Source organism: Procambarus clarkii, chromosome 75 (genome assembly GCF_040958095.1).
Source record: "Procambarus clarkii isolate CNS0578487 chromosome 75, FALCON_Pclarkii_2.0, whole genome shotgun sequence".
NCBI lineage: Eukaryota > Metazoa > Arthropoda > Malacostraca > Decapoda > Cambaridae > Procambarus > Procambarus clarkii.
Window position 1 is genome coordinate 24,475,010 of NC_091224.1, and position 27,578 is coordinate 24,502,587.

Here is a 27,578-nt window from a genome sequence, read left to right on the forward strand (position 1 = left end):
GTAAATACCTCACTTTTGACCTAATATATTGTTAAAACCCACTTATGATGTTTTTCTTAAACAATTTAAAAAAAAACTGTTAAATTATAGATTGCAGGAAAAAATATGAGTTTGAAATTGAAAATGATATCGATTTGAATCTCATTTTTTTCCTGTATTCGCAAACAACCAGACTGTTGTTGCTCTTATTGTTATGTGTGGAGTCTGGTGATGCTTGTCCTGTATCATCTGTCCCTTCACTGTCCCTCTGTCCCTTCCCTCTGTCCTCTGTCCCTTCCTACAGTCCTTTACTGTCCTCTGTCCCTTCCTTCGTCCCTTTACTGTCCTCTGTCCCTTCCTTCGTCCCTTCACTGTCCTCTGTCCCTTCCTACAGTCCTTTACTGTCCTCTGTCCCTTCACTGTCCCTTCCCTCTGTCCTCTGTCCCTTCCTACAGTCCTTTACTGTCCTCTGTCCCTTCCTCAGTCCCTTCACTGTCCCTCTGTCCCTTCCTCTGTCCTCTGTCCCTTCCCTCGACCCCTTCACCGTCCTCTGTCCTTTCACTGTCCCTCTGTCCCTTCCTCCGTCCCTTCACCGTCCCTCTGTCCCTTCCTTCGTCCCTTCACTGTCCTCTGTCCCTTCCTCCGTCTCTTCACCGTCCTCTGTCCCTTCCCTCCGTCCCTTCACCGTCCTCTGTCTCCTCCCTCCGTCCCTTCACTGTCCTCTGTCCCTTCCTCTGTCCCTTCACTGTCCCTTCCTCCGTCCCTTCACTGTCCTCTGTCCCTTCCTCTGTCCCTTCACTGTCCCTTCCTCCGTCCCTTCACTGTCCTCTGTCCCTTCACTGTCCTCTGTCACTCCCACCAGTCCTTCACTGTCCTCTTGTCACTCCCACCAGTCCTTCACTGTCCTCTGGCCCTTCCTCCGTCCCTTCACTGTCCTCTGTCCCTCCCTCCCGTCCCTTCACCATCCTCTGTCCCTTCCTCCGTCCCTTCACTGTTCTCTGTCCCTCCCTCCGTCCCTTCACCGTCCTCTGTCCCTTCCTCCGTCCCTTCACTGTCCTCTGTCCCTTCCTCCGTCCCTTCACCGTCCTCTGTCCCTTCCTCCGTCCCTTCACTGTCCTCTGTCCCTTCGTCTGTCCCTTCACTGTCCTCTGTCCCTTCCTCCGTCCCTTCACCGTCCTCTGTCCCTCCCTCCGTCCCTTCACCGTCCTCTGTCCCTTCCTCCGTCCCTTCACCGTCCTCTGTCCCTTCCTCCGTCCCTTCACTGTCCTCTGTCCCTTCGTCTGTCCCTTCACTGTCCTCTGTCCCTTCCTCCGTCCCTTCACTGTCCTCTGTCCCTTCCTCCGTCCCTTCACTGTCCTCTGTCCCTTCCTTCACCCCTTCACCGTCCTTCCTCCGTCCCTTCACCGTCCTCTGTCCCTTCACCGTCCTCCCTCCGTCCCTTCACCGTCCTCTGTCCCTCCCTCCGTCCCTTCACCGTCCTCCCTCCGTCCCGTCCTCCGTCCCTTCACCGTCCTCCGTCCCTTCACCGTCCTCTGTCCCTTCACCGTCCTCCCTCCGTCCCTTCACCGTCCTCTGTCCCTTCATCGTCCTCCCTCCGTCCCTTCACCGTCCTCTGTCCCTTCACCGTCCCTTCACCGTGCTCTGATCAACAGCTATACATTACGGCAGCAAGAGAGCCAGTCCAAGAGGCAGCAAACACGCTGACTATAACCCGGCACATTTTCCCCCGTAGCGGACGGCGGTGTTCCCAGTTGGCGCCCTCAGCCCAACGTACAGGGCGAATGAGACTATGAAATTGCATTCCCCGAGTGTAGTGTGTTCGAGGAGCCCCGACGCTGCCCTAGTATGTGCCTTGTCTCAGGTTGCTCACCCTCACTCATCCTCCCTCGCCCTCACTCTCCCTCACTCTCCCTCCCTCACCCTGGCTCTCCCTCACTCACCCTGGGTCGTTCTCCCTCATCCTGGGGCGTCCTGCCTCATCCTGGGGCGTCCTGCCTTATCCTGGGTCACCCTCCCTCATCCTGGGTCGTCCTCTTTCACCCTGGCTCGCTCTCCCTCATCTTGGGGCGTCCTTCCTCATCCTGGGTCGTCCTCACTCATCCTGGGTCGTCCTAACTCATCCTGGGTCGTCCTCCCTCACCCTCACTCTCCCTCCCTCCCCCCTACCATTGAGTTCCTCTCCCGTCATCTAATCTCCATCACCGTCAATCTCCCTCTTTCTCACTCTTTCTCGCCCTCACTCTCCCTCCCTCACTCTCCCATTCATCCTGGGATATCTTCCCCTGTGAAACTAGACTATTGGATGTTTAGCAATGATATCTTCTCTTTTGCCTTATACTGCTACTATCTCCTCGTCACTAACCTAATACTGCCACTAATTTCCGGCTACAATCAGTCTACTTCCCCCCCCCCTCACTAATCTACTGCTGCCAGCAATTCATCTCAGCTTCTACCCCAATCATGGCATCAGACTACTTCTCCCAACAAACCATCATAGAACCATCTACAGCTGTCACTCCACTACCACCTCTTGGCTACACCTGTCAGTAAGTACCACACACACACACACCACTAAACCATTGCTACAACAATCCCACTACCACCAGTAACCTACCACAACCACAATCTTTCACCACTGCCACAAACCTCTGTTTTTCTAATCATGTTTTTCGTCTGCCACCTGACTGTCTCACCCACCACCTGTCTGTCTCACCCACCACCTGTCTGTCTCACCCACCACCTGGCTGTTCCATCCACCACCTGGCTGTCTCACCCACCACCTTACTGTCTCACCCACCACCTTACTGTCTCACCCACCACCTGGCTGTCCCACCCCCTGGACAGGAGAGACAAGCATGTGTCTCCCCAGTCACAAAACTAGGGGCCCCAGAGATAGAGAGAGAGAAAAGTCAATACTTTTAAGAAGAACCGTAAATGAGATTGTTTAAGTCACTTGGTCCTTCGAGTCGCACTTGGCCCCTCGAGTCACACTTGGCCCCTCGAGTCGCACTTGGCCCCTCGAGTCACAGTTGGATACACGTCACTTTTGGAGTCATTAGAGTGATAAGGTGAGATGTGACGCTTCACTAAGGACGAGAGTCCAAGGAATCATCTCCCAAGGAGCGACTTTGTGGTGCTTTTTTGCATTTTTTCCTTGCCAAATATTTTCTTATTTTTTTTGTATACATGTGTATTTTTGTGCTTATTAACCACCAAGTATCTATAGTATTTTTGTGCTTATTAACCACCAAGTATCTATAGTATTTTTGTGATGCCTGAAGTATTTTGTGATGTGCTTTTGAGAGAATTCTTCAATGCCAGAGACTTGATCACATATATCCATAATCCTGTGAAATCGAATATGATAGTGTGTATATTAGAGAGGAGTGTGCGGGGTGTACGATGGTGTATTGACGGAGGCTGTGTTGTGTTGCAGATGTCCGATGATGACCGGATGTCCCTGACGACGGCGGTGAGTGAAGACGAGGACGGAGAGAGTGTCCACAACTCACCTTACAAGGCACCACGGGCTGGCACCACCGCCGCCTCCTTCAACTGTACGGGTGCCGTCAGGAAGGCTGGGTAAGTAGCGCTTTGTCGTCTCTTCCACCTTCTTGGTCGGGGAGGGAACCCCTTACCGTAAAGAGCCGGCGGCTGAGAGGACGGAACACTGGACGCGTGATCCTGTGGTCCCGGGTTCGATTCCGGCGAGAAATAATGGGCAGAGATTCTTTTCACCCTTGGGAGTTAATCAGCCGTCACGGGCTGCTTCCTAGGGGTGGAGGCCTGGTCGAGGACAGGGCCGCGAGGACACTAAAGCCCTGAAATCATCTCAAGATAACCTCAAGATAACCTCAAAGTGGACGACCTCCACCTGGGGACAGGTAGAGGACTTAGTCTACAGTAAACACAATTACCCACTGACGGAACTACGACAAGGGGGTAAACAACTCGTACCGTATAATGTTATAATTTGTAGCCGGGAATAAGCCGTATGTTGACTTTACTTGGTGTTGTGCTAGACTAAAAGCTGACATTTATCTGTTTATTCGAGCAACGTAAACATCTAGAGCTCTGTAAGGAGTTTTAAGTTCACTGTCTTCATCTTGGCAGATTCGGCAACCATTTTCGTGGGGAAGGTTTGGGGCCAGATTCACGAAAGCAGTTACGCAAGCACTTACGAACGTCAACATCTTTCCCTCAGTCTTTGACGGCTTTGGTTACATTTATTAAACAGTTTACAAGCATGAAAACTTGCCAATCAACTGTTGTTATTGTTATAAACAGCCTCCTGGTGCTTCGGAGCTCATTAACTGTTTCATAATTGTAAACAAAGCCGCCAAAGATTGAGAAAAGATGTACAGGTTCGTAAGTGCTTGCGTAACTACTTCGTGAATCTTTTGGTCAACACTGCTTTCACTTAATTTCAGGAGGTTACCTTGAGGTGCTTCCGGGGCTTAGTGTCCCCGCGGCCCGGTCGTCGACCAGGCCTCCTGGTTGCCGGACTGATCAACCAGGCTGTTGGAGAAGGGAGGGAGAAGGTACTGTTTTTGTTCCTGGCTGACGCTGTACACTCAGGGGATTACACGCTGAACTACTTTAAGATCTCGTTGGCTGTCGGTTAAAACTATTGCTTGCCTGGTGGTTAAAACTGCTGTCTGGTGGTTAAACCCGTTGTTTGGCCTGTTAAACCCATTGTCTGGCCTGTTAAACCCATTGTCTGGCCTGTTAAACCCGTTGTCTGGCCTGTTAAACCCGTTGTCTGGCCTGTTAAACCCATTGTCTGGCCTGTTAAACCCATTGTCTGGCCTGTTAAACCCATTGTCTGGCCTGTTAAACCCATTGTCTGGCCTGTTAAACCCATTGTCTGGCCTGTTAAACCCGTTGTCTGGCCTGTTAAACCCGTTGTCTGGCCTGTTAAACCCGTTGTCTGGCCTGTTAAACCCATTGTCTGGCCTGTTAAACCCATTGTCTGGCCTGTTAAACCCATTGTCTGGCCTGTTAAACCCGTTGTCTGGCCTGTTAAACCCATTGTCTGGCCTGTTAAACCCATTGTCTGGCCTGTTAAACCCATTGTCTGGCCTGTTAAACCCATTGTCTGGCCTGTTAAACCCATTGTCTGGCCTGTTAAACCCGTTGTCTGGCCTGTTAAACCCGTTGTCTGGCCTGTTAAACCCATTGTCTGGCCTGTTAAACCCATTGTCTGGCCTGTTAAACCCATTGTCTGGCCGGTAAACCCATTGTCTGGCCTGTTAAACCCATTGTCTGGCCTGTTAAACCCATTGTCTGGCCTGTTAAACCCGTTGTTTGGCCTGTTAAACCCATTGTCTGGCCTGTTAAACCCATTGTCTGGCCTGTTAAACCCATTGTCTGGCCTGTTAAATCCATTGTCTGGCCTGTTAAACCCATTATCTGGCCTGTTAAATCCATTGTCTGGCCTGTTAAACCCGTTGTCTGGCCTGTTAAACCCGTTGTCTGACCGTTAAACCCGTTGGCTGGTGGCTGAAGCCCTTCCCCATTTCTATGATGGCTTTGTTAGCTTCCAAGGCCTGAAAACCACTTTGTTTGGCTCCGAGTTTTCTCTCTTGGTGAAAGGCGCGTCCATGCCTGAGTTTGGTGGAGTAGACTATTGTTTACACAACTTCTGTTCTCAAGTTCGGTTTAGGAGGGATTGGGGGAGGGTTTAAAGTTTCACGCTACCACGTCCTCTCCTGGCCACGTGATTGGTGACTAGGACGTTGGGATTCTGGTCAAGTCTTGGCCCATTGGGAAGCTAGAGAGGTGAACTTGCCCCAAAATAGCCAAAGGACTGATGCTGTTATCGAGATTTTGACTTATTAACTCTTATCTTATCTTGCTCCTCCGTGTTAATGGGTTACATTCAGGTGTGTCAACCTTTTGGCGCTGGGTTTGTTTACGAACACCACGTGTACCAACTCTCTCGTATATTGTTGTTTGTAAGATATAGAGTTATGTGAGGTATTCCTAATTGTACTTTTTATTAAGCGAGTCTCGCGTGAAAGTTGGGAGAGAAGGGGGGGGGGGGACAGTCTTATCCACACACACACACACACACACACACACAAACACACACACACACACACACACACACACATACACACACACACACATACACACACACACACACACACACACATACACACACACACACACACACACTCACTCACTAATATCTGAGAAAAATTATAGCCTATGGAAAGAGTGGGCAGAAATTAAAGACACTTTTCTTAATCTCCAAAATACCTCCAAAAGTCAGACTCAGGTGAGAAAGTGAGGTGTCTCATGTGTTTTGTTGCTCGGTGTTGCAAGGTGAGAATAATTAAGGTATCACGCCATACAACAGTGGGGGTCCAATTTGGTCTTTACCAGCGTTATGTGAATACCAACTTCCGTCACGTCGCAGGGGTACCAACTTGCATCAAGTTACAGGGATACCAACCTGAAATGTGATTTACAATTCTCGAAGGAAAAAGAGAATGGGTGGAGGAGAGAGAGAGAGAGAGAGAGAGACAGAGACAGAGAGAGGTATAATAAGGGAGAGAAGTAGGATGATTGGGAGAGAAAAGAATCAGTAAGAGACAGAGAGATTGGAGGAAGATTGGAGGAAGATTGGAGGAAGCAAGAGGGAGAGAAGCCTCCAGAATGGTGCTGAGCCCCGGAGCCCACAAGGGACACCAACACACTCTGCGCCAATGAGGTCTCCGAGCTTAATAGCTCTTGTGGAGTGGCCTTATCTTGCCTTTGAACAGTTTTAATGAAATGTTTCACCAGGTGGAAGAAAGAATACTTTATTATTATTATTATTATTTTGTGACGGTGGTGGGGGGGGGGAGATGTGGGGTGTGTGGGGGAGGGGGGGGAGGGATAGACGGGGGAGTAGGGGTATAAGGGGAAGGGGTAAAGAGATTAAGATTGGGGAAGAGTTGGGACAGAAAGATACACGAAGATACAAAGTTCTTCAGCTGAGAAGGTAGTTGAAAAATTAACTCTCCAAAGTTCCTTTTTACAGTTTCATTATGACCTGGCATTAAGAGCTGCGTAGTTTGTACCCTGGCCACATTTTTTTTTAAGGGCAAAGTATATGTGGATATAATTTAGGTGAGGCGGGTGAGTATATATATACCCGTGTGTGTGTGTGTGTGTGTGTGTGTGTGTGTGTGTGTGTGTGTGTGTGTGTGTGTGTGTGTGTGTGTGTGTGTGTGTGTGTGTGTGAGAGGTCAAGTGACCCCCCTGGGCCAGTAGGTCCACTGTAACTTACCCATAAGCGACTTAAGAATGGTCCAGGACGGACCGAAACGTCGTCGTCCCTTCACTTTCTAGTGTGTGTGCAGGCGATGAGTCACAATAACGTGGCTAAAGTATGTTAAACAGACCACACACTAGAAGGTGAAGGGACGACGACGTTTCGGTCCGTCCTGGACCATTCTCAAGCCGCTTGTGTTGACCAGACCACACACTAGAAGGTGAAGGGACGACGACGTTTCGGTCCGTCCTTGACCATTCTCAAGCCGCTTGTGTTGACCAGACCACACACTAGAAGGTGAAGGGACGACGACGTTTCGGTCCGTCCTGGACCATTCTCAAGCCGCTTGTGTTGACCAGACCACACACTAGAAGGTGAAGGGACGACGACGTTTCGGTCCGTCCTGGACCATTCTCAAGTCGATTGTCTGTGGTCTGGTCAACTTACCCGTCTCCTGTGTCTTGGAGACAGGTGGTGGGGCTGTGTGCTGGGTGTTCCGTCTTGGCCCTCCAAGATGGTGGGTGTTCGCTGGCTCCTTATTGTGCTAGAATTTGTTTGACGTGAAGTGCTTCGCCGCCGATGTCCAATCTTCTGTTGTGTTGCCGTTGTATCTGTTGCCTGTTGCCTGTCAGGACACCACTGTTGATCTGTTTGTGTGTAGAGAGCGTGTGTTCCTTGATGCTGCTTGTACACCGTTCCAGGCGCCTTGAAAGACCCGTTGTCGTCTTGAAAGACCCGTTGTCGTCTTGAAAGACCCGTTGTCGTCTTGAAAGACCCGTTGTCGTCTTGAAAGACCCGTTGTCGTCTTGAAAGACCCGTTGTCGTCTTGAAAGACCCGTTGTCGTCTTGAAAGACCCGTTGTCGTCTTGAAAGACCCGTTGTCGTCTTGAAAGACCCGTTGTCGTCTTGAAAGACCCGTTGTCGTCTTGAAAGACATGTTCTGAGCTCCTTGCGGCGTCCGACAGTCCCCAAGTTGGCATTTGAGAACATAGACGACATGTCGTTTCTTGCGTTTGGTTGTGCGTCGGGAGAGTTCTTGAAGAACAAGTTGGTGGTCGACGTGGTCGTCTGGTTGGTGTGGGGGAGCGGTCACGTTCTTCTCAATAATGTCTTTCACGGCTCTTTCCTCCGTTTTGTGAGACGCGGACAAGAAATTCCTGTGTAATATTTTAATGGGAGAGAGAGAGAGAGAGAGAATGGGGAGATAGGGAGGAGGGGAAAGAGACCCGCGCCCCGCCGGGACCCTACATCGGGTGAGGTTAAACTCACCAAAGTATTTGATCATAAATGAGCTATAAACGTGTTTAGTGTGATAAAAATAGCTATAATCTACTGAACTTTGGCGTGTGACGCTGTTATAGCCAGTCAAAGGTCGCCTTTATAAGTCACTTATGAGAGAGAGAGAGAGAGAGAGAGAGAGAGAGAGAGAGAGGGAGAGGGAGAGGGAGAGAGAGAGAGAGAGAGAGAGAGAGAGAGAGAGAGAGAGAGAGAGAGAGATAGGGAGGGAGAGGGAGGGAGGCGTGGTTTCAACGGGTTGTTTCAAGCGTAGGTGAGACATTTGAGTGAGTTTGGGTTGATATAGATAGGAAAGACCTCAGTGTGATGGAAACATCATATGCCGTGCTTCTGAGCTCATCAAATGTTGAATGAGTGTAAAGCAAGCCGCCATGATTGAAGAGAGAGAGATGCACAGGTTTCGTGAGAGGTTGCTGAATCATGGTCCTAGTAACAGCCTCGTTCTCTGCCGTCATGCTTTCCGATTGGTCGTGTGACTGCCCACACACACCCCCCCACCTCCTTCCCACAACCTCCCCACAACCCCCACCCCCTCCCCACAACCCCCACCTTGTGAATTATTCACGAGGCGTCGGGGAACCGAACGCGGAAAACAGATTTTGGGAATTAACTTCGTTATTGCCTACAGACTGACACTGTTTAGTTTTTATTTCTGCCTGACTATTTTGCATGCGCATTCTCTGTGTTGATTGGTGCAACAGTTGTGGCTAGCATTCTGTATGGTGATTGGTGCAACAGTTGTGGCTAGCATTCTGTATGGTGATTGGTGCAACAGTTGTGGCTAGCATTCTGTATGGTGATTGGTGCAACAGTTGTGGCTAGCATTCTGTATGGTGATTGGTGCAACAGTTGTGGCTAGCATTCTGTATGGTGATTGGTGCAACAGTTGTGGCTAGCATTCTATATGGTGATTGGTGCAACAGTTGTGGCTAGCATTCTGTATGGTGATTGGTGCAACAGTTGTGGCTAGCATTCTGTATGGTGATTGGTGCGACAGTTGTGGCTAGCATTCTGTATGGTGATTGGTGCAACAGTTGTGGCTAGCATTCTGTATGGTGATTGGTGCGACAGTTGTGGCTAGCATTCTGTATGGTGATTGGTGCAACAGTTGTGGCTAGCATTCTGTATGGTGATTGGTGCGACAGTTGTGGCTAGCATTCTGTATGGTGATTGGTCCAACAGTTGTGGCTAGCATTCTGTATGGTGATTGGTGCAACAGTTGTGGCTAGCATTCTGTGTGGTGATTGGTGCAACAGTTGTGGCTAGCATTCTGCATGGTGATTGGTGCGACAGTTGTGGCTAGCATTCTGTATGGTGATTGGTGCGACAGTTGTGGCTAGCATTCTGTATGGTGATTGGTGCGACAGTTGTGGCTAGCATTCTGTATGGTGATTGGTGCAACAGTTGTGGCTAGCATTCTGTATGGTGATTGGTACGACAGTTGTGGCTAGCATTCTGTATGGTGATTGGTGCAACAGTTGTGGCTAGCATTCTGTATGGTGATTGGTGCAACAGTTGTGGCTAGCATTCTGTATGGTGATTGGTGCGACAGTTGTGGCTAGCATTCTGTATGGTGATTGGTGCAACAGTTGTGGCTAGCATTCTGTATGGTGATTGGTGCAACAGTTGTGGCTAGCATTCTGTATGGTGATTGGTGCGACAGTTGTGGCTAGCATTCTGTATGGTGATTGGTGCAACAGTTGTGGCTAGCATTCTGTGTGGTGATTGGTGCAACAGTTGTGGCTAGCATTCTGCATGGTGATTGGTGCGACAGTTGTGGCTAGCATTCTGTATGGTGATTGGTGCGACAGTTGTGGCTAGCATTCTGTATGGTGATTGGTGCGACAGTTGTGGCTAGCATTCTGTATGGTGATTGGTGCAACAGTTGTGGCTAGCATTCTATATGGTGATTGGTGCAACAGTTGTGGCTAGCATTCTGTATGGTGATTGGTGCGACAGTTGTGGCTAGCATTCTGTATGGTGATTGGTGCGACAGTTGTGGCTAGCATTCTGTATGGTGATTGGTGCAACAGTTGTGGCTAGCATTCTGCATGCTAGAAGAACATCGTGAGCGTCGCGCCACTCCCCAAGTACAACTTGTGCCACTTACACCACCTTATCACTTCACAAAGTATATAACAATTGGATTTCGCGAAACTTTTGACATAATTTCGCGGACAAAAAGCGCGACTGTTTGCGAGAGATGAACAGAACTGATCACACTTCACAACCTTGACTTCACGAGGCAAGTTGGTCTCTCAACCCGTCCTCGACTCAAGTCCATTACATCCAGCGGTCGACCCCACAGACGCATTCATAAATTTTAACTTGCTGTTCATTCAAAACGGGAATTTTCTCATGTATAAATTAATATTATAATATATTGGCATATTGTGCATATATAGGCATAGATTAGGTTAGGTGTTTAGGTTCTGTTGGCGATTATTTGTATTTGTAGTACGTGAGTGAAGCATTTACAGCGTTGTGGTTCGAACAAAATTCGTCAGTGAAGCACTTGTTCCGGAAATGTTCGAACGTCAGCAGTTGTGAGTCGTGTGTAAACCGCTTTTCATTCATAAACAGGGGGTTTGGTGGGTGGGTGGAATCACTTTTGGATCTTTGTTTGGAGGACGGGCTGTGGTCTCTCCATTGTTGGTAAGTTAGCACGACAATTTCGCGGGGTTTCGACCCCTTAACGAGCCAATTGTGGTGGCAGGAATGCTGCTCTGTGATCACTGGCTGTTCAAGATGGAGAAGTTACTGATATGTAGGTCACATTACATTGTGGTAGTTATGTGTAGTGTTTTGTGTGTGGTGTGGGGGTGGAGTGGGGCTTTGGCCCCCCTTCTCTTCTTGTAGGGGCGTCCCGTCTTCCTCTTGTTGGGGGGAGGAGACGCCCCCTTCCTCTGTATATCCTTCCCAAATCCTGGCGGCTTCGTTTACCTATATTAATGTACTTATGAGCTCCGTATCATGTTGCTTAAGATTCGCTACTTGGAACACAAAGTGCCAAGTAGCACGGGCTATGGTGAGCCCGTAACTTACCTGGCACAGGAGCGGGGCAAGTAGCACGGGCTATGGTGAGCCCGTAACTTACCTGGCACAGGAGCGGGGCAAGTAGCACGGGCTATGGTGAGCCCGTAGTGGACTTACCTGGCACAGGAGCGGGGCAAGTAGCACGGGCTATGGTGAGCCCGTAGTGGACTTACCTGGCACAGGAGCAGGGCAAGTAGCACGGGCTATGGTGAGCCCGTAGTGGACTTACCTGGCACAGGAGCGGGGCAAGTAGCACGGGCTATGGGAGATCCTGGGAGGCCCTGGGAGGTCCTGGGAGGCCCTGGGAGGTCCTGGGAGACCCTGGGAGGTCCTGGGAGGGCCTTGGAGGCCCTGGGAGGTCCTGGGAGGCCCTGGGAGGTCCTGGGAGGCCCTGGGAGGTCCTGGGAGGGCCTTGGAGGCCCTGGGAGGTCCTAGGAGACCCTGGGAGGTCCTGGGAGGCACTGGGAGGTCCTGGGGGACCCTGGGAGGTCCTGGGGGACCCTGGGAGGTCCTGGGAGACCCTAGGAGGTCCTGGGAGGTCCTGGGAGACCCTAGGGGGTCCTGGGAGATCCTGGGAGGTCCTGGGAGATCCTGGGAGGTCCTGGGAGACCTTAGGAGGTCCTGGGAGACCTTAGGAGGTCCTGGGAGACCCTAGGAGGTCCTTAGAGGTCCTGGGAGACCCTAGGAGGTCCTTAGAGATCCTGGGAGGTCCTGGGAGCCCCTGAGAGGTCCTGGGAGGCCCTGGGAGGTCCTGGGAAGTCCATGGAGGTCCTGGGAGGCCCTGGGTGGCACTGGGAGGCCCTGGGGGGGTCCTGGGAGGCCCTGGGAGGTCCTGGGAGGTCCTGGGAGGCCCTGGGAGGTCCTTGGAGGTCCTGGGAGGCCCTGGGTGGCACTGGGAGGTCCTTGGAGGTCCTGGGAGGCCCTGGATGGCACTGGGAGGCCCTGGGGGGTCCTGGGAGGCACTGGGAGGTCCTAGGAGCCCCTGTGAGGTCCTTGGAGGTCCTGGGAGGCCCTGGGAGGTCCTAGGAGACCCTGGGAGCCCCTGGGAGGTCCTGGGAGACCCTAGGAGGTCCTGGGAGCCCCTGGGAGGTCCTGGGAGACCCTAGGAGGTCCTGGGAGACCCTAGGAGGTCCTGGGAGATCCTGGGAGACCTTCGGAGGTCCTGGGAGACCTTAGGAGGTCCTGGGAGGCCCTGGGAGGTCCTGGGAGACCTTGGAGATCCTGGGAGATCCTGGGAGACCCTAGGAGGTCCTGTGAGATCCTGGGAGGTCCTTAGAGATCCTGGGAGGTTCTTGGAGGCCCTGGGAGGTCCTTGGAGGCCCTGGGAGGTCCTTGGAGACCCTGGGAGGTCCTGGGAGGTCCTGAGAGGTCCTTGGAGACCCCTTGGAGATCCTGGGAGGCCCTGGAAGGCCCTAGAAGACCCCTGGGAGGTCCTGTGAGATCCTGGGAGGCAATCATAGGTCCTGGGAGGTCCGGGGAGGCCCTGGGAGGTCCTGGAGGCCGTGTGCGGTGCCTTGTGCGGATACGGTGGGAGACACGGTCCGTGTATCGATCTCCACCTCCACCAGCTCTGATTTGTTGTTGTTGTGCCCCCTCCCCCCCTGGCTCAGGGGCAGGGGGGGGAGGGCTCAGGGGCAGGGGGGGCGGAGGTGAGACGTGTTGAGAAGGGTGAGAGGGACGAGGGCGCGAGATGAGGGTGAAGGGTGAGGAGGAAGATGCTAGGATTAGGGGCAGGAGTAAGGTGGTGCAGAGATGGCACATTGAGGAAGGGTGAGGGAGGGAGGGAAAGAGGGGGTCTCTCTCTCTCTGTCTCTCTCTCTCTCTCTCTCTCTCTCTCTCTCTCTCTCTCTCTCTCTCTCTCTCTCTCTCTCTCTCTCTCTCTCTCTCTCTCTCTCTCTCTCTCTCTCTCTCTCTCTCTCTCTCTCTCTCTCTCTCTCTCTCTCTCTCTCTCTCTCTCTCTCTCTCTCTCTCTCTCTCTCTCTCTCTCTCTCTCTCTCTCTCTCTCTCTCTCTCTCTCTCTCTCTCTCTCTCTCTCTCTCTCTCTCTCTCTCTCTCTCTCTCTCTCTCTCTCTCTCTCTCTAACATCATTCCTAGTATCATAGGAGCTGTTTGGATGATTGAATTGTATTCTTGGCATCCTTGAAATAGCTACGATGATTACTTAGGATTGTCAATATTGTAGGAGCTAATATCCTGATTGTATAGCAATTGTTGTGCCCGAAGAATAGCAAGAATGATGATATCACATTTCAGGGTATATTAACGAAAACTGTTGGATTTTGCAAATGTTTCGTTCACCGAGAATTCAGGTCTAATGCATCCACATAGGTTGAGTTGGGTTGATAATACAAATACCCACTGTAGTAGGGTTCTCATTCCCAACATTCACAATCATTCCTAACACACACAATCATTCCCAACATATTTACTAAACATACCCAACACGTATAAACATTATCAACACTCTGGCAGCCATTCCAGTCATATTTAGCCCACAGGAATATATATTGCCACACACACATGGCAATCCTTCCTGGATCTATAATTCGTTTTTCGACGTGCACACAAACAAGCTTTTGGAAGCCTGTTAATCGGTGTAATTTATTAGGGACGTACGACCAGTTTCCACTTTAATGGTTCCTGTGTATGTTGTCCAGATTGTATACTAATAGGTCCCCCATTGGCTCTTGTTTATATTGTAAGTAAACAAAGGTCTTGTGGTAAACAAATAGGTCATGTCGGTGCTCTTTTGTTTAGGTTCAAAGGTCCTGTTGTTATTTTTAGGTTTTTAAGACTCGAGAACTTTGAATTTCATTTCAGAAATCAGATTTCTGAAATGGATTTCAGAAATGCATTTCAGGATCCGTCTAACGGATTGGGAAATCCGCCAGATATCAACAAATATTATTGGTCTTGGATTTTGTTGAAGTGATTGGTTGGGAAGTTAATTGGAATGCCTGGTGGGAAGTGGATCTTCCTTATTTTGTGGAAGGAGTTTCAACATTCATGGGCCGGGTAGTGACGAAGATATTGGGCGTTTGAAGGGTTGTGGTGGCTCATCTGGAGTGGTAGTTGGTCTTGGGTGGAGTGGTTGTTGGTCTTGGGTCTGGTGGAGTGGTTGTTGGTCTTGGGTCTGGTGGAGTGGTTGTTGACCTTGGGTCTGGTGGAGTGGTTGTTGACCTTGGGTCTGGTGGAGTGGTTGTTGACCTTGGGTCTGGTGGAGTTGTTGTTGGTCTTGGGTCTGGTGGAGTGGTTGTTGCCCTTGGGTCTGGTGGAGTGGTTGTTGACCTTGGGTCTGGTGGAGTGGTTGTTGACCTTGGGTCTGGTGGAGTGGTTGTTGACCTTGGGTCTGGTGGAGTGGTTGTTGACCTTGGGTCTGGTGGAGTGGTTGTTGACCTTGGGTCTGGTGGAGTGGTTGTTGACCTTGGGTCTGGTGGAGTGGTTGTTGGTCTTGGGTCTGGTGGAGTGGTTGTTGCCCTTGGGTCTGGTGGAGTGGTTGTTGACCTTGGGTCTGGTAGAGTGGTTGTTGACCTAACTGGAGAAAGACAAAGTCGACCAAACTGTTATTCTCTTCAGATATTTTTTTTCAACTTGCTCTACGTATTAAGCTCATTCAAGTTTCCTAGCTTAATTCTGTAGCTTTAACTTTAAACTTATCTCCCAGCTTGAAGAGTCGTCAGAGCTACGAAGAAAGTCTTCTGGAGCTAAAACCCACGTGACTGGAAGACTGAAGAGTTAAGACAGATATTTGATATTTACCACCCAAACAATTCTCAGGGGGGGGGGAATTAACAGGTTAGATAAGGCAAACTATTTAGTATTTAGTCATGGCGGGATACGTAAAGAACATGACCAGGCTACATTAAAGCATTTACGCCTCCACTGGCGAAACCTTTACATCTTTCCTCAGCCATGGCGACCATGATTAAGGAAAGATACGAAGATTTTCTAAGTTGGGTATTTGCATAATAAATCCTGGCTATGTGATTTTTGTTTTACTATTAAAAAAAGTCTGTGGATTTTCCACAGACTTTTGTCTGTGGAAAATCTGATCAGAATTGCATATGACTAACCATCCTGTGTGATGGGGATTTTTTTAGCATCACCTAGTTAGCTTTTTTGACACACTGTACTCCACTTCATATAGTCTAGGGTAGCTGCACTAATGCAGATGTACCTAATATGTTAATAAAAAAAAAAATCAGAATTGCATTTCATCTTTGTAAACGTATATTAATGACGCTATGTAAACAGACACTTCGAACACTATGTAGGACAGACGTAAATATATGTATTTATGTATGTTAGATTAGCATTTTAAAAGCACTACAATCACCTGTGGTTGATTGTTCAATAAATCACTGAAAAATATGTTTAAGAGCTCTTTAACTCTTGTCCATGGAGGACAGAAGAAAATGTATATATAAATATATATGCTGGTTAGCATTGTAAATGTCTGGCCATGTCTGTGGTAGGAAAAAATGCGTTTATCATGTTGTTGTTATAAATTCAGCTACTGGGAACAAGTTGCAAGTAGCACGGGCTATGGTGAGCCCGTAGTGGACTTACCTGGTACAGGAGCGGTGCTGTGCGTTCATCAAAACTCATCATTCTCAACAGACGTCCTCACTCATCATAGTATTCATTACATTTCGAAGCATCACTTAAACCTAACCTTCTCCCTGATTCTCCTAACCTTCAAGTGTCAGGCATCACCACCTTCAGTTGTCTTCTTGATCTAACTACTTAACTACTAACTACTTGTAGTTGTTAAGCTACCACAAGGTTGTTGGGGAAATTCTTAATAATACCGTATATTGAGGTCGTGGACCGGGCCGCGGGGATATTGATCCTAGAAACCAACACTAGGTAAACACTAGGATATTGCGAGCCGGATTAGTCACAACCTGTCCTGTCATCTACTACGTCGCATTTGTAACGGAATCACCCAATCCGTTAAATTGAGACGTATTGATATATCATAAACCACCGTAATTTGGACGTTTCCTATGCATCGTCCGGGATAAGATTACATACGTTTCTGGTAAGGCAAAACAGTTGCATTTTGTACGGAGTGGGGAAGGTGGTGGTTAGTGAGGCTGATGGCCGCCAGGGGGTGTCAGAAAGCAGTGACGTGGACGAGACATCTGAGCATCGTATCTCCAATATGGCGACTTGGTATTCACTAAACAGTTTTCCAGGTTCCAAATGCTACGAGGTCCTAACTAACAGTATCTTACACCTGTCGCCCTCGGTCCTTACCTCTCACTCCTTCCCTACCTCTCACCTCTCACCTTCCCTACCCTCCCTCCCTCCTACAAGTCAACGCGCAGCAATAAGCAGTAATCCCCCCCCCCCCACGCTGGGAGAACAGGAGGGGCGACGCTCCCATAAACTGACTTCAGGAAAATGTTCCCAGAGCACAACTAGGCTAGGTGCCTCTTCCCTGCTCCAATCTTCCTTAAGTAATTTTCCTTCTTTGTAGGACCCAGGAGAGGATAGAGGAGAGGCCTGCTGGCATGCAGGGATAGTAGGAGACTAGCAGGGATAGTAGGAGGCTAGCAGGGATAGTAGGAGGCTAGCAGGGATAGTAGGAGGCTAGCAGGGATAGTAGGAGGCTAGCAGGGATAGTAGGAGGCTAGCAGGGATAGTAGGAGGCTAGCAGGGATAGTAGGAGGCTAGCAGGGATAGTAGGAGGCTAGCAGGGATAGTAGGAGACTAGCAGGGATAGTAGGAGGCTAGCAGGAATAGTAGGAGGCTAGCAGGGATAGTAGGAGGCTAGCAGGGATAGTAGGAGACTAGCAGGGATAGTAGGAGGCTAGCAGGGATAGTAGGAGGCTAGCAGGGATAGTAGGAGGCTAGCAGGGATAGTAGGAGGCTAGCAGGGATAGTAGGAGGCTAGCAGGGATAGTAGGAGGCTAGCAGGGATAGTAGGAGGCTAGCAGGGATAGTAGGAGGCTAGCAGGGATAGTAGGAGGCTAGCAGGGATAGTAGGAGACTAGCAGGGATAGTAGGAGGCTAGCATGGATAGTAGGAGGCTAGCAGGGATAGTAGGAGACTAGCAGGGATAGTAGGAGGCTAGCAGGGATAGTAGGAGGCTAGCAGGGATAGCAAGAGGCTAGCAGGGATAGTAGGAGACTAGCAGGGATAGTAGGAGGCTAGCAGGGATAGTAGGAGGCTAGCAGAGATAGTAAGAGACTAGCAAGGATAGTAAGAGGCTAGCAGGGATAGTAGGAGGCTAGCAGGGATAGTAGGAGACTAGCAGGGATAGTAAGAGGCTAGCAGAGATAGTGTAATACTAGCATAGATAAAAAATATCTTATTCTCCAATTCTCTCCTCTATATAAATATATAGTATCGTATACATACCCTAAAATTGCTATAAAAGGCAGATTGCGAACTGTATTTCAAAGACAAATTCAAATTCAATTCAAATTGAAACATTTTATTAACAAATGTTTATATATTTACAGTTCAATTGCAGAGAATGGGATCGAATTCTGTTTCCAGTTATCCTATTGGTTGAATGGAACAAGCGCATTTAGACGCTAATGGGGTGGTAATTCCACCCTTCGTTTATATTCCACGAGAATAAATACGCAGTTATTATACCCGTGAACCCGGAACTAGCGCCGGCGCTGCCATCTGCACCGTGACAAGCTCAATGTAAACCCGCCAATAGGGATTTTTGCGTTTTATTTTGGCGCGCGCGGGAAATTCATTTTGGCGCGCGCGGGAAGATCATTCTGGCGGGCGCGGGAAGATCATTTTGGCGCGCGCGGGAAGATCATTTTGGCGCGCGCGGGAAGATCATTCTGGCGGGCGCGGGAAGATCATTCTGGCGCGCGCGGGAAGATCATTCTGGCGGGCGCGGGAAGATCATTCTGGCGGGCGCGGGAAGATCATTCTGGCGGGCGCGGGAAGATCATTCTAGCGGGCGCGGGAAGATCATTCTGGCGCGCGCGGGAAGATCATTCTAGCGGGCGCGGGAAGATCATTCTGGCGCGCGCGGGAAGATCATTCTGGCGGGCGCGGGAAGATCATTCTAGCGGGCGCGGGAAGATCATTCTGGCGGGCGCGGGAAGATCATTCTGGCGCGCGCGGGAAGATCATTCTGGCGCGCGCGGGAAGATCATTCTGGCGGGCGCGGGAAGATCATTCTAGCGGGCGCGGGAAGATCATTCTGGCGGGCGCGGGAAGATCATTCTGGCGGGCGCGGGAAGATCATTCTAGCGGGCGCGGGAAGATCATTCTGGCGGGCGCGGGAAGATCATTCTAGCGGGCGCGGGAAGATCATTCTGGCGCGCGCGGGAAGATCATTCTGGCGGGCGCGGGAAGATCATTCTGGCGCGCGCGGGAAGATCATTCTGGCGGGCGCGGGAAGATCATTCTAGCGGGCGCGGGAAGATCATTCTAGCGGGCGCGGAAGATCATTCTGGCGCGCGCGGGAAAATCATTCTGGCGGGCGCGGGAAGATCATTCTGGCGGGCGCGGGAAGATCATTCTGGCGCGCGCGGGAAGATCATTCTGGCGGGCGCGGGAAGATCATTCTGGCGCGCGCGGGAAGATCATTCTGGCGCGCGCGGGAAGATCATTCTGGCGGGCGCGGGAAGATCACTCTGGCGGGCGCGGGAAGATCATTCTGGCGCGCGCGGGAAGATCATTCTGGCGCGCGCGGGAAGATCATTCTGGCGCGCGCGGGAAGATCATTCTGGCGCGCGCGGGAAGATCATTCTGGCGCGCGCGGGAAGATCATTCTGGCGGGCGCGGGAAGATCATTTTGGCGCACGCAGGAAATTCAGTTTGGCGCGCGCGGGAAGCCTAGTGCAAGCTGATTGGCTGACTTGTGGTGGCGCCAAAACAGAGACCCGCCAATGTGCTTCCTTCGGCGACTTTTCTAACGCGCTTAAGTCTCTTCTACCTTTCTCTAGTCCGCCATTTTTACCTGACTTGCGTCATTCTACGCCAGTCCCGTCTTTCTGCCTCATGCATGGTGATCTCTGTTGCGTCACGCACACCTGCTGCTTCTGCGTCACTGACGTTTGCCTCTTCAAGCTCACTCATGCCTTGAGGTGCTTCCGGGGCTTAGCGTCCCCGCGGCCCGGTCGTCGACCAGGCCTCCTCCTCGTTGCTGGACTGGTCAACCAGGCTGTTGGACGCGGCTGGTCGCAGCCTGACGTATGAATCACAGCCTGGTTCATCAGGTATCCTTTGGTTCCTTTGGAAGGTCACAAGGGTAGATAGGGAAATAGGAAAGGCCTCATCGTTAGGTAGATGTAGATGTACTACATCTGGTGTAGCGGTAGATGTACTCAAGGGCAAGGATGCCCTTAAGAGGAAGAGTAGGGGACAGGAGGGTGATTGACCCGAGTTCAAGGGTTAGTGTAAACATGAAGAACAAGGGTGACGGGAAGGTGGGGTCCAGGAGCTATAGTACTCGCCTTGAAAGTATATTTAGAAAACCTATGTATAGACGTATACATATAAATTGGGGTTTACAAGTATAATGGAGGGTTTTCTCCTTCTTCCCCCCATCTCCTCTCTTGAATTGCAAGGAACTGCGATTCCTTCTGAAGATGTATTAATATACGAAAGTACTTAAGGAAATTCCTGTTTCAATTCTTCCTCCGGCGTCTGCCACTGGCATATATATATATATATATATATATATATATATATATATATATATATATATATATATATATATATATATATATATATATATATATATATAATACACAGGTAGATATTAAGAATGAAGGTGTGGTGTTTTGGAAGATAATGGTGGTAAGTAAAAATGAAGCAAGGCATTTGGAAGCGTGTTGATGGGTGGAATTGTCGGTGGATGGGTCCTGAATTATCTTGAAGCTCGGGTAATGAGGGTGTGTAGTAGTGTAGGTGTTATCGTTATCTCTCTCTCTCTCTCTCTCTCTCTCTCTCTCTCTCTCTCTCTCTCTCTCTCTCTCTCTCTCTCTCTCTCTCTCTCTCTTTCTCTGCTTGGCTGCCTGCTGTATACAGAACACAATTAACAACACCACTACTTATAACACCTGTGCTTATACCTGCCCAATAACATGTGGGTGACCACATATCGGGCCGTGTCAGAAGGGAAGTGTCGTGCCACGCACTTGGATCCGTCTGGTGGCAGTAGAGGTGCCACACGACCTGACACACAGGGGCTGTTCGCCTGGTGGCAGTGTTGTGGTGTCAGTACTGAGTGTGGGGGGCCAGGCAGGGGAATGCTGATGGTATGGTAATATCTGACACACACATACTGGGTATGGTAATCAGGTAGTGGTCAGGGGTACATGCACTCAATGAAGGTGTCTGAGTGGCTGGTTGCTGAATGTCCGGTATCCAATGTGGTGAATTGATTTAATGGTAAATTGCTATCTGTCTGTCTGTATCTCTGTCTCTGTCTCTGTCTCTGTCTCTCTCTCTCTCTCTCTCTCTCTCTCTCTCTCTCTCTCTCTCTCTCTCTCTCTCTCTCTCTCTCTCTCTCTCTCTCTCTCTCTCTCTCTCTCTCTCTCTCTCTTCTATAGTCGTAATGGCTTGGAGCTTTCCCCCCTGATAATAGCCTCCTGCTTATCTTACTACTTCTCCTCCTCCTCCTTCTCCTTCTCCTAAGGTGAAGAGCTTCCAAACTTTTGACTAAACTACTGAGACAGAGAAATAAAACTTTGAGAAGGTTTGACAAAATATACAGCATTACAAGTGCCATTAATTTCTCGCACTAGACACTTTTTCTCTCGTAAAGTTCTTGCTTTTAATTACTGATTCTTATTCTTGTGAGGTCCTGGCCAGACTCCTGATGGGTTCTGGCCAGACTCCTGATGGGTTCTGGCCAGACTCCTGATGGGTTCTGGCCAGACTCCTGATGGGTTCTGGCCAAACTCCTGATGGGTTCTGGCCAGACTCCTGATGGGTTCTGGCCAGACTCCTGATGGGTTCTGGCCAGACTCCTGATGGGTTCTGGCCAGACTCCTGATGGGTTCTGGCCAGACTCCTGATGGGTTCTGGCCAGACTCCTGATGGGTCCTGTCTAAGACTCTTAATGGGTCTTGTCTATGACTCTTGATGGTTCCTGTCTAAGACTCCTGATGGGTTCTGGCCAGACTCCTGATGGGTTCTGGCCAGACTCCTGATGGGTTCTGGCCAGACTCCTGATGGGTCCTGTCTAAGACTCCTGATGGGTCCTGTCTAAGACTCCTGATGGGTCCTGTCTAAGACTCCTGATGGGTTCTGTCTAAGACTCCTGATGGGTTCTGTCTAAGACTCCTGATGGGTTCTGTCTAAGACTCCTGATGGGTTCTGTCTAAGACTCCTGATGGGTCCTGTCTAAGACTCCTGATGGGTCCTGTCTAAGACTCCTGATGGGTCCTGTCTAAGACTCCTGATGGGTCCTGTCTAAGACTCCTGATGGGTTCTGTCTAAGACTCCTGATGGGTTCTGTCTAAGACTCCTGATGGGTTCTGTCTAAGACTCCTGATGGGTCCTGTCTAAGACTCCTGATGGGTCCTGTCTAAGACTCCTGATGGGTCCTGTCTAAGACTCCTGATGGGTCCTGTCTAAGACTCCTGATGGGTCCTGTCTAAGACTCCTGATGGGTCCTGTCTAAGACTCCTGATGGGTTCTGTCTAAGACTCCTGATGGGTTCTGTCTAAGACTCCTGATGGGTCCTGTTTAAGACTCCTGATGGGTCCTGTCTAAGACTCCTGATGGGTCCTGTCTAAAACTCCTGATGGGTCCTGTCTAAAACTCCTGATGGGTCCTGTCTAAGACTCCTGATGGGTCCTGTCTAAAGACTCCTGATGGGTCCTGTCTAAAACTCCTGATGGGTCCTGTCTAAGACTCCTGATGGGTCCTGTCTAAGACTCCTGATGGGTCCTGTCTAAAGACTCCTGATGGGTCCTGTCTAAAACTCCTGATGGGTCCTGTCTAAGACTCCTGATGGGTCCTGTCTGAAACTCCTGATGGGTCCTATTACTGTCAACACGGCCTCTGGTGCCACTAGTGTTGTTAGCAGTGCCATTGTTAGTGCTGGTGTTGTCATCACTGGCACTCTTGCCACGGCAGCGGTGCCACATACCACTGTGCCACCAGGACCGCCTCTCCTCACCCCCTTCACGATGGCCCCAAAGATAATCACCCGTCTTGAAAGCGTTCCTCATGCAGTTCAGCTGTTACGAAGGTGCGGGAACAAGGCTAGGTACTCCAGGATTCGTAGATCTTTCAACAAGGTTGTTTATAACAACGATAACCTTGGGTTGTGTGGTTTCCGAGCTCGTAAACTGTTTAATAAATGTCAACAAAGCCGGCCATGATTAAGGACAGATGTAGAGGTTTCGTAAGGGGGGGGGGGTTGAGTTGAAGAATCCTGGGGCCCTCACCTGCGAGCTATTCAACCGATAGGACTTACGAGCTATTCACAAAAAGGACTTAGGAGCATTTCACTCATCTTGGGCCTTTGCAAGGGAGCCGCGGGGCTATAGTGGTGTTGCAGACGTTGAAAGGGTATTGTGCCGTGTTGCAGACGTTGATGTTGCTAGAGTGAGGTTATGAATCACTCTGTTCTCACTCTCCACTTAAAGACCATTGGAGCCGAAATGTGTTGACCAGACCACACACTAGAGAGTGAAGGGACGACGACGTTTCGGTCCGTCCTGGACCAGTCCCAATCGACATGAGATTGGTCCAGGACGACTTGGGAATGGTCCAAGACGACTTGGGAATGGTCCAGGACGACTTAAGAATGGTCCAGGACGACTTGAGAATGGTCCAGGACGGACCGAAACGTCGTCGTCCCTTCACCTTCTAGTGTGTGGTCTGGTCAACATACTTCAGCCACGTTATTGTGACTCCTCGCCTGCATTGGAGCCAAATTCAATTCCTGGTCAGGGAGAGACTTTTGGCCATGTTTCCTTACACCTGTTACCTCTCTTCACCTAAAAGTTGAGTGAGTTAGTGGACTGTTGTGGGTTGCATCATGTGTCAAGTAAGTCTCTGATCTAAAACCACGGGGTAGCCTAATAGGCTGCCTGTCTCCGTAAATGGGAGAAATCCTAAAATTTGCCACCGGTTACAGCAAGTTGTTGTGGGCAGCACATCGTCACTAACGCGGCTGCCTTGATCAGGGTTCGTGTAACAATAAGCCTGCGAACCCACACGAACGCCATCAGCCGTATTCATGTTCATTAGTGTGGGGAAATGCGTGCAAATTAAGTCGCTATAATTCTACCAAAACACCTCGATTTGGATGTTGGCGGCGATACCGTTGTGTGAGAGCAAGTTGTTGGGGTTGTGGTGTTGCACCGGCTCCCCCAGCACCAGCTGGGGGGGAGGGGTTATCTTGAGGTTATCTTGAGACGATTTCGGGGCTTTTTTAGTGTCCCCGCGGCCCGGTCCTTGACCAGGCCTCTACCCCCAGGAAGCAGCCCGTGACAGCTGACTAACACCCAGGTACCTATTTTACTGCTAGGTAACAGGGGGCATAGGGTGAAAGAAACTCTGCCCATTGTTTCTCGCCGGCGCCTGGGATCGAACCCGGGACCACAGGATCACAAGTCCAGCGTGCTGTCCGCTCGGCCAACCGGCTCCAGGGGGGGGGGAGGCTTATCGCAGGGTCTCTAGATGCTCCGTAAAAAACCCAACTGTTTCCCCTAACCGTACAAACCCTAGCAACCCACCTGACCTGTCGAGGCCGATGTTTAGAAAACGTCTATATTACGGGGCTTTGTTACACATACATCGCATTTTTAACGTATTGACCGGTTACATTAAGTGACGTACTGTCCCGTTTTCTGTTGTGGGTCCTCTGGTAGGTTGCTCTACACGGTATTCAATCAGTGAGGTTAAGCACTTGTGTGATGGCAACTTTCTGGATAGGTGAGAGTGCGGTGTGCCTCCCGCTTACACGAACCACGGTCAGGATTCTTCAACCATTGACTCAACCCCCTTACGAAACCTGTACATCTTTCCTTATTCATGGCGGCTTTGCTTGCATGGCTTGGACAGTTTATACAAGCTACATCAAACCATTTCAAAACTGTCGCTTGAGCTGCGCGAGTTTGATGACTTAGACAAAGATAGATAGTTAGTGTGTGTTCCAGATAACTATCATTCAGTGCTGTGGACCCGTCACTGTGTACTGTGTACTGTGCAGGAGCATGGTGGAGGTGTGAGGGATTCTCTCTGTTGCTGTGAGAGAGAGAGAGAGAGAGAGAGAGAGAGAGAGAGAGAGAGAGAGAGAGAGAGAGAGAGAGAGAGAGAGAGAGAGAGAGAGAGAGAGAGAGAGAGAAAACTTATCTTTTCTTTAACTTATACATGGCAGACTTCACCACAAGAAGAACAGAATACGAGAAGGAGACGGAAGTGGGGGTGAGGCAGACTCTCCACCATTCCCTTCCATCTACCACACCCACAAACCCCACAACTAACCGTGTTCAACAATCAGATGATATATTCAACAGTCTGGGACGATGTTTACACTTGCCGCCGTGCCAAGATGGTGGTCGGGGTTCAGCGTCTGCACACACACACACACACACACACACACACACACACACACACACACACACACACACACACACACACACACACACACACACACACACACACACACGAGAATATTATTCAGATTTTATTTGGCGTTGAATCATGTGCTGGTGGAGCTCCTTAAATGTGCATTTTCGTGTCTGTTTTTGCGTCTCTGTGTCTGTCTGTTTGCAGGGACGGGGTTTCCTCTGTCTATTTTCCTTCCTCTTAAATTATTATTTTGTTGACTGTCCTTGTTTTCATGCCTTTTCTCCTCTCTCTCTTTGTTCTACTAGTTTCTCATTATTTCTCCCTTACATTTTACTTCCTTCCTCCTCGTCCCTTCGTCCTTTTCTTCCCCTTCTCCTCCACCTGTCCTCGTGTCCTCCTCCTCCTTCCCGTTCTGATCCATCAGCCTCTTCCAGGTCTCCTTCTCTCCTACATCTCTACACCATCTTAGCTTCCGTCTCCCGTGTTCCTATCATCTTTCTCCTCAGCATCCTCCCTTGGCTGATAAATCTCCTCCTGTTCCTTCTCTTTCTCCTCTTGCTATTGTTCTCTTTCTCCTGCTTCTCTTCTTTCTTCTCCTCCTCCTCCTTTAGGACTTAGGACGCTTGAGCTTCATTCATCCGGCTGAAATTGATGGACACCGGCTGAGGTTTTGGTCGCTTTGTTGAGTCCGGCTGGCTGTGTTCAGAGCCAGCTGGCTTTGTTGAGTCCGGCTGGCTGTGTTCAGAGCCAGCTGGCTTTGTTGAGTCCGGCTGGTTGTGTTCAGAGCCAGCTGGCTTTGTTGAGTCCGGCTGGTTGTGTTCAGAGCCAGCTGGCTTTGTTGAGTCCGGCTGGCTGTGTTCAGAGCCAGCTGACTTTGTTGAGTCCGGCTGGTTGTGTTCAGAGCCAGCTGACTTTGCGAAGGTCCGGCTAACTTCGGTTAGCTTTGTGAAGGTCCGGCAGCCACTGTGGAGTTCCGGTTCGCTATGTGGAGGACCTTGTCACTTAGGAGCCATGTGTGTGTGACTTAACACACATACCTGTTGAGAGTGTTCTCTATGCCAGATATATTGGTTTAGTAGCAACTCGTCCTCGGGCCAAGTCCATTCTATCCAGCGGTCAACCCCCAAAGATTCATTCATCAGTTTTAACATGCTGTTCATTCAATACTGAAGTTTTCTCAAATATAAATTAATATTATTATATATTAGCATATTGTGCATATATAGACATGGGTTAGGTTAGGTGTTTAGGTTCTGTTGGCGATTATTTGTATTTGTAGTACGTGGGTGAAGCATTTACAGCGTTGTGATTCGAACAAAATTCGTCAGTGAAGCACTTGTTCCGGAAGTGTTCGAACGCCATCAGTTGTGAGTCGTCAGCCCATCCTCCAAACAAAGCTCCAAAAGTGATTCCATGCACCCGCCAAACCCCCTGTTTATGAATGAAAAGCGGTTTACACACGACTCACAACTGCTGACGTTCGAACATATCCGGAACAAGTGCTTCACTGACGAATTTTGTTCGAATCACAACGCTATAAATGCTTCACCCACGTACTACAAATACAAATAATCGCCAACAGAACCTAAACACCTAACCTAACCTAACCTATGCCTATATATGCACAATATGCTAATATATTATAATATTAATTTATACTTGAGAAAATTCCCGTTTTGAATGAACAGCAAGTTAAAATTTATGAATGCGTCTGTGGGGTTGACCGCTGGATGTAATGGACTTGAGTCGAGGACGGGTTGGTGTGTAAACCGTTTTTTCATTCATAAAACAGGGGGTTGGGCAGCTGCCAAGGGCCAGATTCACGAAGCAGTTATGCTAGCACTTATGAACCTGTACATCTTTTCTCAATCTTTGGCGGCTTTGTTTACAATTATTAAACAGTTAATGAGCTCCGAAACACCAGGAGGCTGTTTATAACAATAACAACAGTTGATGGGAAGTTTTCATGCTTGTAAACTGTTTAATAAATATAACCAAAACCGTCAAATATTGAGGAAAGATGTACACGTTCGTAAGTATTTGCGTAAGTGCTTTCGTGAATCTGGCCCCTGGAATGGACTTTGGGTCTTTGTTTAAAGGACGGGCTGACTTTGTCATCTTTGAACAGCGCCAATTCGTCTTAGAACAGCACCAATTCGTCTTTGAACAGCGCCAATTCCTCTTTGAACAGCGTCAATTCCTCTTTGAACAGCGCCAATTCGTCTATGAACAGCGCCAATTCGTCTTTGAACAGCGCCAATTCCTCTTAGAACAGCGCCAATTCGTCTATGAACAGCGTCAATTCCTCTTAGAACAGCGCCAATTCGTCTATGAACAGCGTCAATTCGTCTTTGAACAGCGCCAATTCGTCTATGAACAGCGCCAATTCGTCTTTGAACAGCGCCAATTCCTCTTAGAACAGCGCCAATTCCTCTTAGAACAGCGTCAATTCGTCTTAGAACAGCGTCAATTCGTCTTA

The 27,578-nt window shown here is 49.6% G+C and overlaps 1 protein-coding gene across 16 annotated transcripts in view; it reads left to right on the forward strand.

Moving 5' to 3' along the window:
• sif (still life) overlaps positions 1-27,578 on the forward strand; it is a 541,039-nt gene that overhangs the window by 296,954 nt on the left and 216,507 nt on the right. For all 16 annotated transcript variants that reach the window (XM_069313365.1, XM_069313368.1, XM_069313371.1 and 13 more), the window contains one exon: positions 3,416-3,561. In XM_069313365.1, the coding sequence (XP_069169466.1) occupies positions 3,416-3,561 (146 nt within the window). The remainder of the gene's footprint in view (positions 1-3,415; positions 3,562-27,578) is intronic.